The sequence below is a fragment of the Bubalus kerabau genome, chromosome 3 (genome assembly GCF_029407905.1).
Source record: "Bubalus kerabau isolate K-KA32 ecotype Philippines breed swamp buffalo chromosome 3, PCC_UOA_SB_1v2, whole genome shotgun sequence".
NCBI lineage: Eukaryota > Metazoa > Chordata > Mammalia > Artiodactyla > Bovidae > Bubalus > Bubalus kerabau.
The window spans coordinates 175,955,552-175,970,320 of NC_073626.1; the positions used below are offsets into that span (position 1 = coordinate 175,955,552).

General features: G+C 57.1%; 1 protein-coding gene across 4 annotated transcripts; it reads right to left on the reverse strand.

The window, feature by feature from the left end:
* Positions 1 to 976: 976 nt before the first annotated feature.
* Positions 977 to 12,161, reverse strand: HCRTR1 (hypocretin receptor 1). Of its 4 annotated transcripts, XM_055573854.1 has the most exons (9): positions 11,928 to 12,161; positions 10,932 to 11,793; positions 10,440 to 10,779; positions 10,080 to 10,258; positions 8,473 to 8,716; positions 8,000 to 8,115; positions 6,164 to 6,390; positions 4,962 to 5,083; positions 977 to 3,081 (listed from the first exon to the last, which is right to left on the reverse strand). In XM_055573854.1, the coding sequence occupies exons 3-9, from the start codon at positions 10,636 to 10,638 to the stop codon at positions 2,891 to 2,893; spliced, it is 1,278 nt and encodes a 425-aa protein (XP_055429829.1). In that variant the 5' UTR covers positions 10,639 to 10,779; positions 10,932 to 11,793; positions 11,928 to 12,161; the 3' UTR covers positions 977 to 2,890. The 4 variants fall into 4 exon arrangements, with proteins under 4 accessions (XP_055429829.1, XP_055429827.1, XP_055429826.1 ...); XM_055573852.1 differs by having other exon boundaries at positions 10,440 to 11,241; XM_055573855.1 differs by having other exon boundaries at positions 2,964 to 4,372; positions 10,440 to 11,793.
* Positions 12,162 to 14,769: the final 2,608 nt, after the last annotated feature.

Consider the following 14,769-nt stretch of genomic DNA (forward strand, 5'->3'; position numbering starts at 1 on the left):
AGGAGCCTAGTAGGCTACAGTCTACAGGGTCGCAAAGAGTCAGACATGACTGAGCAACTTCACTTTGACTTTCTTATTGTTATTCCATCAGCTCCACCTCAGATCATCAGGCATTAGATCCTGGAGCTTGGGGACCCCTGCTGTGTACCATGCTATGCAGAAAGAAACAACTCAAAGGGCATGGCCTTCATGGGGCAGCTGTCACTTACCTGGGTGAAGTTAAGTGTCGGGGCCTGCCTGGTTCAGTCCAAGGGGCTGACTGTGTGTTTTATAACAGTTTTAGGGCCGGCATTCTGGGCTAGAAGCCACCACCCCAGACTTCTCACAGCATGGCCTTTTATCATCTCAAGCCCTAGTTTTATCTTCCAGACAAATTGCATTTATGAAGTCATAACTTTCCTCCCATTTTTATTAAGCACAAACATCTGTACTTACCAGCTGGATCTTCAGCATGATAATCAGCCTACGCCAAATGTCTGTAGTGATCTGACAAAATCTCAATCAAAAGCCAAGGCACCAGACATTCTGGCTTGCCAGGGAGACTTGATGATGGGTAGTGGCAAGTTAATCCTTTCACTCTAGGGGCTGAAGATAAGCAATCCAGGCTCTCCTCCATGCTTGGTTGGGGAAACGGCTCAGTGAGGCCGGCAGGTATGTCAGGCTGAGCCAGTTCAGTCCCATTCTCTTCTGGCTGCTGTTGTGCTAGAATCCTCAAGTTAGATGGAGTCCAGTTCCCAGAGGCCAGTCCCCACCTGGAGCTAGAACCCCCTCCATTTACTCCACTGTCAGTCTGGCCTCTGCTTGCCAACCTCCAGTGACAATTCAGTGCCTTTCCAGGCAGCCCATTTCCTGCTTGACTAATAGGGACTTCTTCCTGATGTGGATCCCAAATCCCACCACGTTGGAAACATCACCCATTGGCTATGGTTTTCTCTCTCAGGCCACCCAGAACCTGTTTCCCCCTCTCAGCGTGCCAGCCCCCTAGGTAGCTGAAACCTGTCACTGCGTTTCCCCCCAGGGCCTCCCTTCCCTAGGTCACATAGTCCTGGGCTCCTCAGAAGCTCTTCACTGAGCTCTATCCCTGGTGACCTCTGAATTATCCAAGTCCTCCAAAACGGAGGCCCGAGGCCCACCACGATGCTGGGCTCAACCAGCAGAGAGTCGGGTAGAAATGCAGACATTAGGGGAAGCTTCTGTTGTTCCTTTGCTCCACTGAGCCACATGTCTACTGAAACCCACGTGTAGAACAGTGCCAGTCACGTGCTGTCACCCTGACGCTCAGCCGGGAATGAGGAGCCCAGGACCTGGCTTCGTCCTTACGGTCATGGCTGGTTCTAAGCTTGGGGGCCAGCCGTCACACCTCATTCTACCACACTGCCCCCCCAAGCCTGGCTACAAACTTGACAAACAAGTTTGGATCCCAAGGCCAGAGGGAGGGGAGTGGAGAATGGGTGGGACACCCCATCCCGCCTGGCAATGACTCTCAGGAGCTGGGCTGGCGAGTCCTCTGGAGAGAGGGATGACAGGCGCAGACCACTCCTTCCACCTGCTCTGCCCACGAGGAGGGGTTCCTGGGCTGGATCCCTGGCAGGAGCTGCATTTTGCCCCATTTTCTGATGGGCGAGGTTATTAATCAGGTTAAGCAGAGCCGGCGGTGCACAGGGCCGAGCCAGCCTCTGCCAGCTGTCTGCCGCTCCTCCCAGCAGAGAGCCCTTCAGAAGGCATCCCACCTCCTGCTCCGCCCGTGAGGATCAGGGCCTCCAGCCGCCCTCTAATCGTCTGGTAGCAGATGGAGCCTGTCGAGCCCAGTCCCTGGCTTTCTCTTTTTATTCGGTAAGTTCACGGAAAAGAAATGCAAGCCCTGATCTCCAAGAAAGTGAAGATAACAGTAAACCAGTTAACCCTGCTGTCTGCCCACCCTCTCACCTTCCACAGGCTCCTGGGCCCAGGAGCTGACAGATGTGGCCACGACTGAGGTCCTGGCACCAGGATCAGCACTGCATGAGGGGGCAGCAGCCTGTGAGCCCCGAGGCCTGGCCAGAGCCACCTGGGATTCAGTGTGTCGGGGGCAAGAGGGGTCAGCAGAGAGCTGCCTTCCAGCGCTGCCTTGACCGCCCCCTCCTCCCCCAGCCTCCCCAGCTTCTCACTCCCTACCTTCTCCCTCCTAACCTAAGAAGCCCAGATGTGCAATGACAAGGAAGGAGAACAGTCAGTGCCAGGCTTTTAATGACAGTTGCTTCAGGCTGCTAGCCTCCCTGCCAAATGGCCACATGGAGAGTGTTCTGTGACACCACCAGTCAGCGGGCTCCAGTCTGTGGTGTGTGCACTTGGCACCTGATGGGGGGTGGGGGGGCGGTTTTCCCACCAGAGAGGGACTCTGCTCAGATTAGTTCACACAGGCCTCAAGGAGCAGCTGCCAAGTGCAGTCTGGGCTTTAGGGAGCCCCTGGACCAGATGGAAATGCCTGCTGGGACCCTTAAAGCAGACTCCAGGGAAGACCTGTAATTGGGTAGGAGAAGGTCTTTGGGAGGCGGGCCAAGCTCTGGAAGGATGATGGCGATGGATGGTACCATGGGGTATGGCTAAGTGAAAGGAGCAAGATGATAATCTTGTCTGTAATGCTTTGCAGTTTACAGAGAGCTTTCCATTTATCCTGAGCGTGCTTAATCCTCGCATCCTGTGTCCCTCTTAGGGCACACAGTTGAGAGAAGGGAAGTGACACTGCCCGGAGGCAAACAGGCAGAAAACCAGGAGTGGAGCCCCAGGCGGCCTCACACTGCAACCAGCAGTCTTTCCACGAGTCGTGGGGGCGGGCCCCCAAGAGCCAGAGGAGCAGCCCAGGCAGAGGACAGGTTGCACGCCCCCCTAGAGCCACCAGCCTAACGCTCGCTCAGGGCAGCACCGTGGTGACGCTGGTGAGCAGCACGTGCTCCGAGACTTTGGAGACGGAGTACCGGCTCTGCAAGGACAAGGACTTGTGGCTGGCAGAGGAGCGAGGGCTGGGGACCTTCAGAGAGACGCAGGGACCCAGGCCGGGCAGGCAGCAGGAGAAGGCAGCCTTAAACTGCTCCCGGAATTTGCCTTGGTTGAGAGACAGAAGACACAGCCATAAGCAGACAGAGATGGCCTTCGGCCCAGGAACACCGACATAGCTCAAGCCAAGCTGCCTGTGAACGGGGGCAAGGGGTGGGGGGAGGAAGGGTAGCCCCAGGCAGGAGACAGCCCCAAGGCGACCTCGCCCCTGCCAGGTAGAGAGAGGATAGGCCCTGGAGCAGATTCCCAAGGAGAAATGCAATTTTCATCTGATTCCTTGACAGCGCCCTGGCTCTGAGCCTGGCTCAAAACATGGCGTCTGGCTCAGGGACCTCAGGTCACCTCTGCCCAGGCCGGCGTGTAGGTGAAGGGGATCAGGGCTCACCATCTGCAGCTAGGCTTTGCCCACCTCTGCCCCGCAGTGGTGAAGATGACCACAGCAGTGGCCCTCAAATGAGGCGCTGTGCCTGGTGCCTGGGCTCATCATCCAGCTCACCCCAGCACCCTGAGGGGCCCGAGTCCTTCATCCTCCTCACTCCACTGATGAGACACCCAGGTCTGCTGGCCTGTCACCATGCAGAATTTGGACCCCGTTCTAATTCTAAAGCCCTTCACTTAAAGTTGAGAGTGGAGGGACAGTGGGGAAGGAGGGACCACCACGGCCACCTGTTCAGCCAGAGGACCCCAGGCAATAGACTGCTGTAACTGAACAACCACGTTTCATCACTGGCAAGCCACACTGGTGCCCAGCAGAGGGCTGAGCGCACAGTGCTGTGCTTAGACATGCAGCTGTGTCTGACTCTTTGCGACCCCATAGATTGTAGCCTGCCAGACTCCTCTGTCCATGGGGATTCTCCAGGCAAGAATAATGGAGTGGGTTGCCATGCCCTACTCCAGGGGACTGTCCCAACTCAGGGATCAAACCCAGGTCTCCTGCATCGCAGGCAGGTTTTTTTACCGTCTGAGCCACCAGGGAAGCCCCCAACACAGAGTAGGCGCTCAGTAAATGTAGAGTCAGTTAAGGAATGCTCGCCAGCACATGCTCATTTCTGTTCTCTGAGCCGGAAACCAGTGGCTAGCCTTTGTTAAGTAATTCTTTAGTCTCGGTGAAGGCTAAGATACTGACCCTGGCCCCTTCTTTAACTTTTCAACGTTTTCACAAAAATCGTTTTGTGTCCAGGCTTGAAGAGTCATCTGGTTCTCAGGCCTGGTCCAAGTCAGAGGTCTGGTGAGTCACACTCTGCTGAGCCCAGGCGGGGGCTGGGGTGGGGCCTTTCCACTCTGAGGCTGGGAGGTAGTGGAGGCGGGTGGGGGCTGTGGGACAGCTGGGAGAGGAGACCTGCAGGGAGAGGGGACCACAGATGCCTGGAGAGTGACAGGGCTGGTGCTGGAGGCAGGTGGATTCAGGTGTAGCCCCTCCAGATCCTGGCCATACTGCCAGTATGTGTCTAGCTGGGCATGGGGAGGCCACTTCCTGGCTCTGGGCTGTCTCTGCTGGTGGCCCTCCCTTCCTCCCATGCCTTGATTATGCAGTCACCTTTTCAGACAGGGGCTCCATCTGAGCCTGTGTCAACCAGACTGGCTGATCCGTGGTCCTGCTCTGCATGTGTCAGGCAGGGGTGGAGGTGAGCTGGCCCTCCCGCAGCACTCCCACCCACCCACTGGTCTGCATCATCTGCAAAACTGGATCCAAGTGCTGGACACCTTCGGCCACTACTGGGAGTGTGGCCTGTCTCCCACTCAAACCAGGGCTCCTAGGTGGGGCCAGGTGTTCCCCCTGAGTGGGGGTGCCCAGAGCAGGGTCACAGTCCCCAGGAGGGAGCAGGTGTATCCTCCCAGGCTTTATTCAGCCTGGATTGGAGATGCAGAGACTGCTGTCCTGGGGACTGTTGCCACCCTCTGTTACTCTGCGTCTCCAGTCCACTCACCACTGAGGAAGTTGTAGATGATGGGGTTGGCAGCGCTGTTGGCATACACCAGCCAGTGGGAGAAAGTGAAGCAGGCATAGACAGCTTCCCGGTCGTTGGCTTGGCGGAACATTCCAAACACCCTAGGACCAGGGGGGCAGGACACTCAGAAACGGGGCGTGTGTGTGTGTGTGTGTGTGTTTTGTCGGGCAGGAGTCACCATCCTCATCTAGCATACAGGAAAACCAAGACTCAGAAAAGGAAAGTGAGTTGTCCAAGGTCACACAGCTCATGAATGGCTGTAAAGTACAGGAGTCCCACGGTCCCTTCACCAGATGGCCTTTTCCTGGGCCTCTGGGTCTAGGGTCCTGACCACAGTTTGGGGTTCTTGAACACAGAGTGTATGGCCGAAGTGGGCCTAGGGGCAGGAGCCAGGGCACCTCTGCTCCGTCACCAGCCGTCCGATCCCCTGGGGCTCCCCTTCCCCTTTATCATCTGTCTTCACAGCAGCATGGTGAGTCATAGACATCATCCGATTTTCAAATAGAGAAACAGATTCGGAGAAGCAAAGTGATGTGCCCAAGATCACACAGCCGGGAAGTGGCGGAGCACAAACTCTCGCTCAGATTGTCTCACGTTGTGGAACAGCCCGGTGTTTGGCCCTCCCCACCCCCACCCCACCATGGCCTCTGCTCTTCCAGACACCTGTGGGCGTGGTCCCTCCCTTCAAGTCTCTGCCAAATGTCACTTTCTCAGGCCTTTTTAAAAAACCATTACATCTTAAAAAAAAAAAAAAAAGATTTTTAAAAACCGCCACCAATCTCGGTCTTTGTCACTTTTTATCCCCTTTCCCTATTTTTTTCTTCCTAGCAGTTATTGCTGGCTGACATTGTAATATATTAATATGTCCATTTTTGTCCACCAGATGTCATTTCCACCAAGGCAGGACATTGTACCCTGCACCTGTTCACTCTGTTCCCAGCCCCTACAACCTGGTGACTGAGTGAACAGATGAGAGGATTTTCATGATAGCCTTAGGAGGCAGGCGGGTTATTCTTCCCATTTTACAGATGAGGAGATTGAGGCTCAAAAAAGAGAAACAACTGCCCCAAGGTCACACAGTGAGTGAGCGGTGGGCCCGTTCTTTCTCTAAAGCCGAGAACTCTCCTTTCCCTTGACTCCACCACCTCTCCCCACCCCAGCCGCTCCCCATGTGCTCTCACCTCTTGAGGACGTTGAGGACACTGATGGGCAGGTAGCAGAGGGCAAAGACCAGCAGCACCACCATCAGCATCTTGGCTGTCTTCCTCCGAGCTCGTATCTGCTTCACCTCGGCCAGGAAGGCGCGGGCCCGAGGCTGGGGCTCTGCACCCAGGCCTTGCCCCTGGTCCTCCAGCTGGACTGAGGGCCGCTTCCAGTTCCTGACCAGGGCTGACGTGGTGCCAGGGATCTGTCCAGCACACAGCAGTTGTGGGTACAGCCCCTTGGGAGGGGTGTTCTGCTTTGCTGGGCTGGACTCTGGGGCAGGGCAGAAGCGAGCAAGGGACCAAACCCTTGCAGTAGGAAGGAACTAATAATCATGATAAAGACCAATATTCTGGACTTGAGTATACTTCCGTTTTTCCATTAGCTCATTGTGAGCCCTCCCACAATATACCTCTTGGGAACATGTTATTGGCCTTTAGTTATAGATGAGGTAGGGGACCCTCGACAAGTCCCCAGGTCACAGCCTGGGGCCTGAACATCCTCCTAGCTACCCATCCATCTTCCTCAGTGGTGAGTTGTGCCTTCCCCTGGCCCGTGCCTGACTCTAGGAGGCCTGAACAATGGCTGAGCAGGTGGGCAGCATGGAATGGCCTGGGCCTCAGAGCACAGGTCCCAGCCTAGGTTGGTGCCTGTAGGCCTCTGATGATTCTGGGCTCCTGGAGCAGCACAGATACCTTCACGGCCTCTCCCACACTAGACACCTGAATCACCCTACAGCAGAAGGGCATGGGGCTAGAGTTCAGGAAACCTGGGGTCTAGGGCCAGCTCAGCCGTTCATGAGCTGTGTGACCTTGGTATGTGACTCACTTTTCTTTTCTGAGCCTTGGTTTTTCCTGTTGGTCAGACAGGACTGAGCAACTTTCACTTTGCACAATGTTTGAGAATCTATATCAGAACTGGAGAAGGGAAAGGCTACCCACTCCAGTATTCTGGCCTGGAGAATTCCAGGGACTGTACAGTCCATGGGGTCACAAAGAGTCGAACACAACTGAGTGACTTTGTCTCACTCTGCACTTTTTCCTGTTGACTGGGGGACTGTGAGGAGCAGATGGAAAGTGTTGGTGGACCGCAAGCCTGCTTGTGTTCAGGCTATCCTCTCCCTGTCCAGGCACTGATCCAGGACTCACCCCCACAAGTGCCACTGCCACGGAGCACCCCCTCCCTTGGCAAACGCCACCCCCACACCCCACCCCATGGAACTTGCTGTTGGTCAGCTCGTAATAGAGGAGAGAAGGAAGGCTCTGGAACCAGGAAGGCTGTTACTCATTGGCTGTGGCAAACTGGTTGCCCTTACTCAGCGTTTGTATTGTGGGTAATATTGCTTCTTCGGTTAAATATTAATCGTTGTGAAGACACTGCAAGCCAAGTGCGTAACTGGGAAGCAGCACAGAGGTACAATTCTTGTTGCTGAGGCCCTGCACCAAGCACTGGAACCCCCAGACCTGGGTTTTAGTCCCTGATCTTCCACTCACTGTGAAGGATTTGGGAGAAGTTGCTTTGCCTCTCTAGGTCTCAGTTCTCTCATATATGGAGTTGGGGATAATGTTTGGTGGTGGAGAGGATACAAGACTGGCCGGGAGTGCCCGGCGTGATAACTACTGACACTACGACAGTGTCAATCACTTTGGCTCCAGGGCCGGCACTCGCACTTCTGGCCTGCAGTGTGTCCCTAGGCCTTGCCTCTCTGGTTGCAGCCAGAACGGCATGTTCTGAAGGCAGAGAACTGTGTACTCCCTCAGATGAGGACCCTTGTGCCCTCCCAGGCCAGACAGTGACACCAGAGTGGGCCTCACCTGGCGGCCCCAGAGCTTGCGGAAGATCTGGAAATAGGCCATGGCCATGAGGCCCAGCGGGGCCAGGTAGGTGACGATGAAGAAGCAACTGTGGTAGATCTTGGGATAGAGATCATCTGCAGGGGCCAAGACATAGAAGGGTTGGGCCCCCAGCCTGCCCCGCTTAGCAATACCACCCTGCCCCGACTAGAGCCAAAGCCAGCAGCTCAGCCCCATGCAGAGCCCTGGCAGAGAGACCCTGGAGTTACCCAGCCCATGGGTGTCCATCCTGGAGGAACTCTGGCACAGATGTCGACCCTAGAGGAGGTACCCAACCTGGAGGTAACCCTGGTAGATGCCTGCTCTAGAGTGTCCTCCTGAGAGAGCCACACCCGGGGGTGCCCACTGCAAAAGTGCCCTGAGAGATGTCTACCACTGAGTATGTATCCCAGAGGTGCCCACCTCAGGTGCCCTCCCAAGGCTCCCACTCTTACCAGCCCAGCGTTCATCACAGACGGAGAAGAGCCGGGTGCGGTTGGCTAGCTCGGGCAGCACACTGCTGCATTCCATGACTGCAGCCTGGGGCACCATGACGGCCAGCGACACAGCCCAGATACCCAGGATGGAGCCCCGGGCACGCCGGGCAGTGCTCTTGAACAGCAGAGGGTGGCAGATGGCATACCAGCGGTCCAAGGCGATGAAGCTGAGGGTCAGCACTGCCACGGACACAGACACGGCCTGCCCCATGGGGACACAATGTCAGTCGTTTTTGGGGCCACCCGGAGACATGGGGTGAGTGATGGAGCTCGGAGCCCAGAAATACCAGGCATCCAGGTGCAATGCTGATCCTGACTCCAACACTTATGCCTGGGTGCTGTGCTGTGCTTAGTTACTCAGTTATGTCCGAATCTTTGTGATCCCATGGACTGTGGCCCGCCAGGCTCCTCTGTCCATGGGATTCTCCATGGCAAGAATACTCCGGTGAATGCCATGCCCTCCTCCAGGGGATCTTCCCAGCCCAAGGATCGAACCCAGGTCTCAGGCAGATTCTTTGGCATCTGAACCACAAGGGAAGCCTTACTGCCAGGGTAGATTTGGTCAAATCACTTACCCTCTCTGAGCCTCATCTGCAGAATTAGAATATATCATCCTGGCAGGATTCTTTTTAGAATAAATGAAATTTTGGGTGGAGAACATCCAGCCTGAGACCTGGCACATACCAGGTGTAATAACTTACACTTCTGGAAATAACTACGTGCCAGACACTGTTCTCAGGATCCTCACAATGACCCATGAGTGAGCACTCTTACATCCAAGGTACAGATGAGGAAACTGAAGAACAGAAAGGTTAAATACCTTGCCTTAGGTGAATTTCCTCACCTGCCTGTCTTTATTTTCAGGGTGGCCGGAGTTAATCAATTGACTGGAAAAACTTCAATATAATGGGAAAATCAAGAGGCATTCTCTCTGCCCTGGGATTTCATCCCTTTCCCCAGGCTGTAAGGGAAAAGAGTCCTCATTCTGGGAGGCAGAGATGCAGGTGGGCACTGGCTCCAGGAGTGCCCCCTGCCTTCTGGGGTATAGGGAGGTGAGGCAAGGGATGAAACCCTGGCCTCTGGCCAATCCTCCTTCCACCCCGCCAACCCCACTGGGTATCCTGATTCCCACCCCTGGGAAAGGGAAGGCCCTGGCCAGGGGTGGGAGGGGAGGGAAGGGGAGGAGACTCCAGCAGGCACCCTCAAATCTGCCCTACCTCCGGATCAGGGAGCAGGCCCAGCGCTCTGTCACAGCAAATTGTGCCTGTCGCCTCCACGGTGTGCCCGTGTGCCTGGAGGTGACTGCACATGTGTCCCCAAATGACTGTGTGTATGTCTGCGGGTGTGACCTGGAGGGGATCTCTGTATCCGTACTTGGGGCTGTGTCTGTGTCCTTAAGTGTCAGGCCTGGTAGCCTGCCCTTGCTGACAGCAGAGCATAACCCTGTCGAGGTACTGAGCCACCATCTGAAAGTCAAGACTAAGGGTCCCTGAGATCTAGCAAGGCCATGGTTGTTGTGTTTGGTGTGTCAGAGGGATCACGAGGGTCACCCAGGCGGAGCTCACCTGTAGATAGGGGATGACCTTGCAGAGGGCATGGCCGAAGAGCCAGGATTCAGTGATGTCTACTAACAAGCTAGCTGGCAGGCAGATGGCCGTCACCAGCACGTCGGCCAGGGACAGGTTGACGATGAAGTAGTTGGTGACCGTCCTCATGTGGTGGTTGCGCCACACAGCCAGGCACACTGCAGGGTGAGCAGGGGAAGAGATGAGGCTGGAGGCAGAGCCACGCCCAGTCCAGCTGGGCCCCTGCAGCGAGACCCTTCCCCACACTACCCGGGAGGGACTGGGGAGAGAAATGAGGCCCAGGACCCCTCCCAGTCCCCAGGGGGACCCCGCAGCACCCCCAGAGATCTGGAGACCTACCTAGCGTGTTGCCCACCAGGGCTACGAAGAACACAGCCACGTAGGCTGCGATGAGGACCCACTCGTACTGCTTCGGGTACAGATAATCACGCCACAGATAGCGGAGAAACTCGTCTTCATAGTCTGGAGGCTCCAGGGACCGTTCCCTGCCCTCAGTGGGGACCCCCATCTGGGGCCCTGGGGTGGCTGGGGGTTCCATGAGCTCAGGAGCCACTAAGGCTGACGGGCATCCCAGGCTCTCCCCAGGGAGGGGTGCACCTGGCCAGGCTTCAGCCCACTTCCCTCGGTGGAGGGGGGCCAGTCTTGCACTCAGGTGTTTAGGGTCCCAGCCCCAAACCTTCTGAAGAAAGGAAGGAAGAAAGGGAATATTAGGGAGTGTGCTGGGTTACGTGCAGATAAGCCCTCTCAATTCTCACAATCGTGGGTTAGGATGAGCCTGAAATGGTTCGAGAAAGCCTTGCATCCCCACTTCATACCAATTGGTCAACTCACCTCTCAGCCTTGGTTTCCCCATCTATCTCGTAGAGTAATAACTGAACCTGCTTCACAGGGCCAGTAAGGAGAAATCAGCTCTAATGAATGCCAAGGGTTTTGCCCAGAAACTGGCTGGCTTCCTCGCCATTGCGGGTTACCACTATTAAGAGCTCCGCTTTGCAGAAGAGACAGAAGCTCAGAGAGGTTGAGCCCCTTGCTCAAGGTCAAAAGGCCACTATGGTCTGTCTGAGTCCACCAAACACCACAGCTTAGGAAGGAGAAGCCATCCTGGTTGCAAACACCTTCTCTCCTGAGTCAGTTCACGGGCCTGAATTTTGGGGTTGTAAAAAGAATGATCAAAGGAGGCTTTCAGAGACCCAGGCCCCGCCCACCAGACCTGCCAGACCCTCCCAGGTGGACACACACCCACGCACACACACGGTGTGGGTGGAGGTGCAGGGGGGAGCTGACAGCCTCCCTGAAAGCGAGGGGAGAGCCCCAGGCCCGGGGGCTGAGCGGGTCAGCACCCCCGGCCCCAGGTAGTCCTCGCTTTGAATCCCTCGACCGCGATGAGCCCCGGCGGCCGCCAGGGGTCGCTGGACCGGCGCGCCGGCCGCCCTCTTCATTCATAAATCCGGCCTCGCACCCCGCTGCTCCTCCCTCGCTCAGACCCCTCCTCCCCTCAAGCTGAGCCGGGACGACCCCGGATGTGTGTAGGAGGGTTGCGGATCCCTGGAGACCCCCGGAAGAGCATGAGGGGTCTCGTTTAGATTCCCCACCGGGCGCCGACGGACCTGCTTCCCCAGCGGGACCTCACTGCATCTTGGAGGCTGTGGGGCGGCGGTCGGGGGAGCGAGGGCGCGAAGGGTTCTTTAGGAACCTGACGGAAAGAGGTCAGAGCCTGCTGGGGACCAACCTCCCAGCACCTAGGTCATAGCTCCCGAGACCCCTGGCTTCCCCCGAGGGTCCTCTGGAACCGCCACCCCGGGCCCAGGGGTCCCCCAAGCCCCGCACCTGTTGGCTCTGGGACCTGGGCGTCCTCGGCTGCTGATCCCCCGATCGTGCAACGGGACTTCGCCTCCCCTCCCGGAAGGCCGGTCTCCGGGGCCCGGGGCTGGGGGGAGAGCACCGGGCTGGGGCAGCCCCCTCCCTAGGCTGCGCTGTCTGGGCTCGCTCGTCTGGGCGCGAGCGCCGGCTCAGACGCGGGCTGTGGCTGGGCTCGGGCTCCGCGGAGCTGCGCGCCGCGGGGAGGGGGGGCCGGGGCGGGAGGGGCAGGGCGGGGAGGGGGGGCCCCAGCCTGTCTCGGCTGCAGGTCTCCCAACCCCCGAGTCTCAGAGGGCGGAGGGAGAGGCTCGTCCCTTCCAGCTCACGACTTCACGCGTCCATCCCACCTTCATTCATGTGTCCACCCGTTCATTCATTACGTTCGCATGCATTCAACATTCCTGCCTCCGCCTACGCTGCATTCAGAGGGCACTTACTGTGTGCCGGCGGGCCCTCGGGCAGCTTCGGAGAGCCACAGTGCTGGAGGTGGGTCCCAGCTCCACCTCTGCCCGCTGCCTCACCTAGCTGACGAGGATGATGGCACAGGTGGGTGACCAGGGTGCGAGAGCGTCGCCTGCACGGTCTCCTGCCAGGCTCCAGCTGTTCCTGGAGCAGTGGGCTCCCAGAGATGCCTGGAGACCCTGCTCGCCCATCTCCCAGCCTCTGATTCTATCTGCCCTCCAGTCCTTTCTGTTCATGACTGCTTCACCCCTCCCAAGACAGGAAGGATAGATGGGGGCAGCACTCAGGGGAGCAGAGGGGCTGATGAATTCAACAAACGTTTTCTCAGCTGTGTGTCAGGCAATGAGCTAGAATATTACAGCTGCCATTTGCTCAGTCCCCGCCATGCATGATCCCATTTAATCTTCACATCAACCCAGTGAGGTGGCTGTTCACCACCCCATTGCACAGATAAGGACCGTGGACTCACGTGGTTCAGTGACCTGTCCAGGGTCACACAGCAGAGGCCGAGCTGGAATTCAAACCTGCCCAGTTCTCCAGGTCTATCCTCCTCTGCCAGACAGAGGTGCCCAGGCTGGCTGGAGGCAGGTGGACTCACAGCCAGGCAAGTCCTCTACAGTGTGACAGAGCTGCTGGGGCACAGAAGGACAGATTGATTCAACCAGGATGTCAGGACAGTCTCCAAGAGCAGGGACGTAGAGACTTAATGAGAAGGAAGCCCTGCGGTGGGGGTGGGGGGCAGGGGTGGTGGACTCAAGGCAGAAGAAAAAACAGGGACAGAAGTATGGGGGTTGGGCCTTCCTGGAGTCACAAGCCAGTGAAGGATGACCTCTCAGGCATCGAGCCGTCACCTTGACCTTCCTCTGTGTCCGGACAGAACCTTCCTAACCCGTCAGATTCACCCTCCTCTCTGACACTCAGAGACTCACACCCCTTCCCTGCTGGGAGGGGATTCCTGAGCTGGAACTTCCATCTTCCCTGTTGCAGCCAAAGGCTTTTTTCCAAAGGAGCTAGAGATGCACATTAGGCATAGAATGTGTGGGAGGGAAGCTGGGGGCAGGTCAGGGACCTGCTTCACCTGTCCGGGGCAGGAAGGAGGACCGAGGCTGGTGCTTACGTAGCACTCTGTCCCTGGGCGGCAACTGCACAGTAAGTGATCATTCAGAGCATCCATGAGGTTCCAAGGCTCTGAACCAGCCCCGCCCATCTAGAGCTGCCCGAGGTGCCTGCCTGCCATAGGGAATGGATGAGGGGACGTGTGTGTGTGTGTGTGTGTGTGTGTGTGTGTGTGGTGGGGCAGGGGGAAGAGAGAGTGTCTGTATTTAGAAGTAAGGGTTGTGACTGCATGTTTGGGGAATCCAGTGTGTGGCTCTGTGTGTGTGTGTGCGTGTCTGAGCATGCATGTGGGTAGGGGACAGGCTCTGGGTTGATGACTGGAGTCACCCAGGGTGGGATGTGTCTGTATGACGTGTCTCTTGATTTGTCTCTATGCATACTGGTGTCTGTGTCTATGAAGGGGGTGTGTGTGTGTGTGTGTGTGTGTGTGTGTGTCTTGGGGGTGTCTGTCTCTCAGTGTGTCTGGATGTGTGGTTGTAGCTTTGACTAGCATGGCCTCCCAGTTCATTCCCCTGTGAGTGTGGGAATGTGAGCGTGGTGTGCCTTTGTGTCCATGGCTCTTCAAGTGTGCGTGCATGGAACTGGGTACGTCTGCCCCCACAGCGATGACTCATCTAATCTCCCAAGTGAATCCCCCCTGTCCCCCGCCCATCTAGAGCTGTGACTGTTTGCTAGGTAGGGGCTGGGGAGTGGGCTGCGGCACACGCGGGGCTGGGAGGCAGATCGCCCGCGGATGCTCAGATGACAGCCGCAGCAAACAAGGCACAGGCGGTGATGTGAAAGGGACAGACCCCTCTGTGCCTGCGTGGGCGATGGGCACCGGCTGAGCACAGCACAGCTACAAACCCAAAGCACAGCTCAGCACAGCTCAGAATGCCATGAGTCAGGGCCTCCCAGACACCCTGGGTTGGAGTGAACAAGGAGCTTCCCAGGTCTCCCAAATCATTGTACTGGGGATGCAGGTGTCTATATGGAGAAGAGTCAGCCTGAGAATCCACCCCACACCCACAATATCCAGTTTCACAGAGCCTGTCCCATTTCCCCTTGAGAGGGATCCTTCTTCATTCCTGGGGACCCCAGAGGCTGCTCCCCGGGACAAGGATCTTGGGTGATTCCTTCTAACCTGAAGCAGCAGATCTTTCTTTCTCCCCTACCAGACCCTGGCCAGGGAGGAGGCTCTGGGTCCCCAGGTCCGTCTAGCCTGGAGTCTGGCTCCCTTAGCCACGGCTTGAAG

What these genes read in the sequence shown, in the direction of transcription:
- HCRTR1 (XM_055573852.1), bottom strand. Translation starts at nt 10,638, where the DNA reads ATGGAACCCCCAGCCACCCCAGGGCCCCAGATGGGGGTCCCCACTGAG. An exon ending in GCAAGCTCTGGGGCCGCCAG is followed by an intron (nt 6,391 to 7,999) that starts GTGAGGCCCACT and finishes TGTGCTGGACAG; the next exon opens with ATCCCTGGCACCACGTCAGC. An exon ending in GTCCTCAACGTCCTCAAGAG is followed by an intron (nt 5,084 to 6,163) that starts GTGAGAGCACAT and finishes CCCTGGTCCTAG; the next exon opens with GGTGTTTGGAATGTTCCGCC.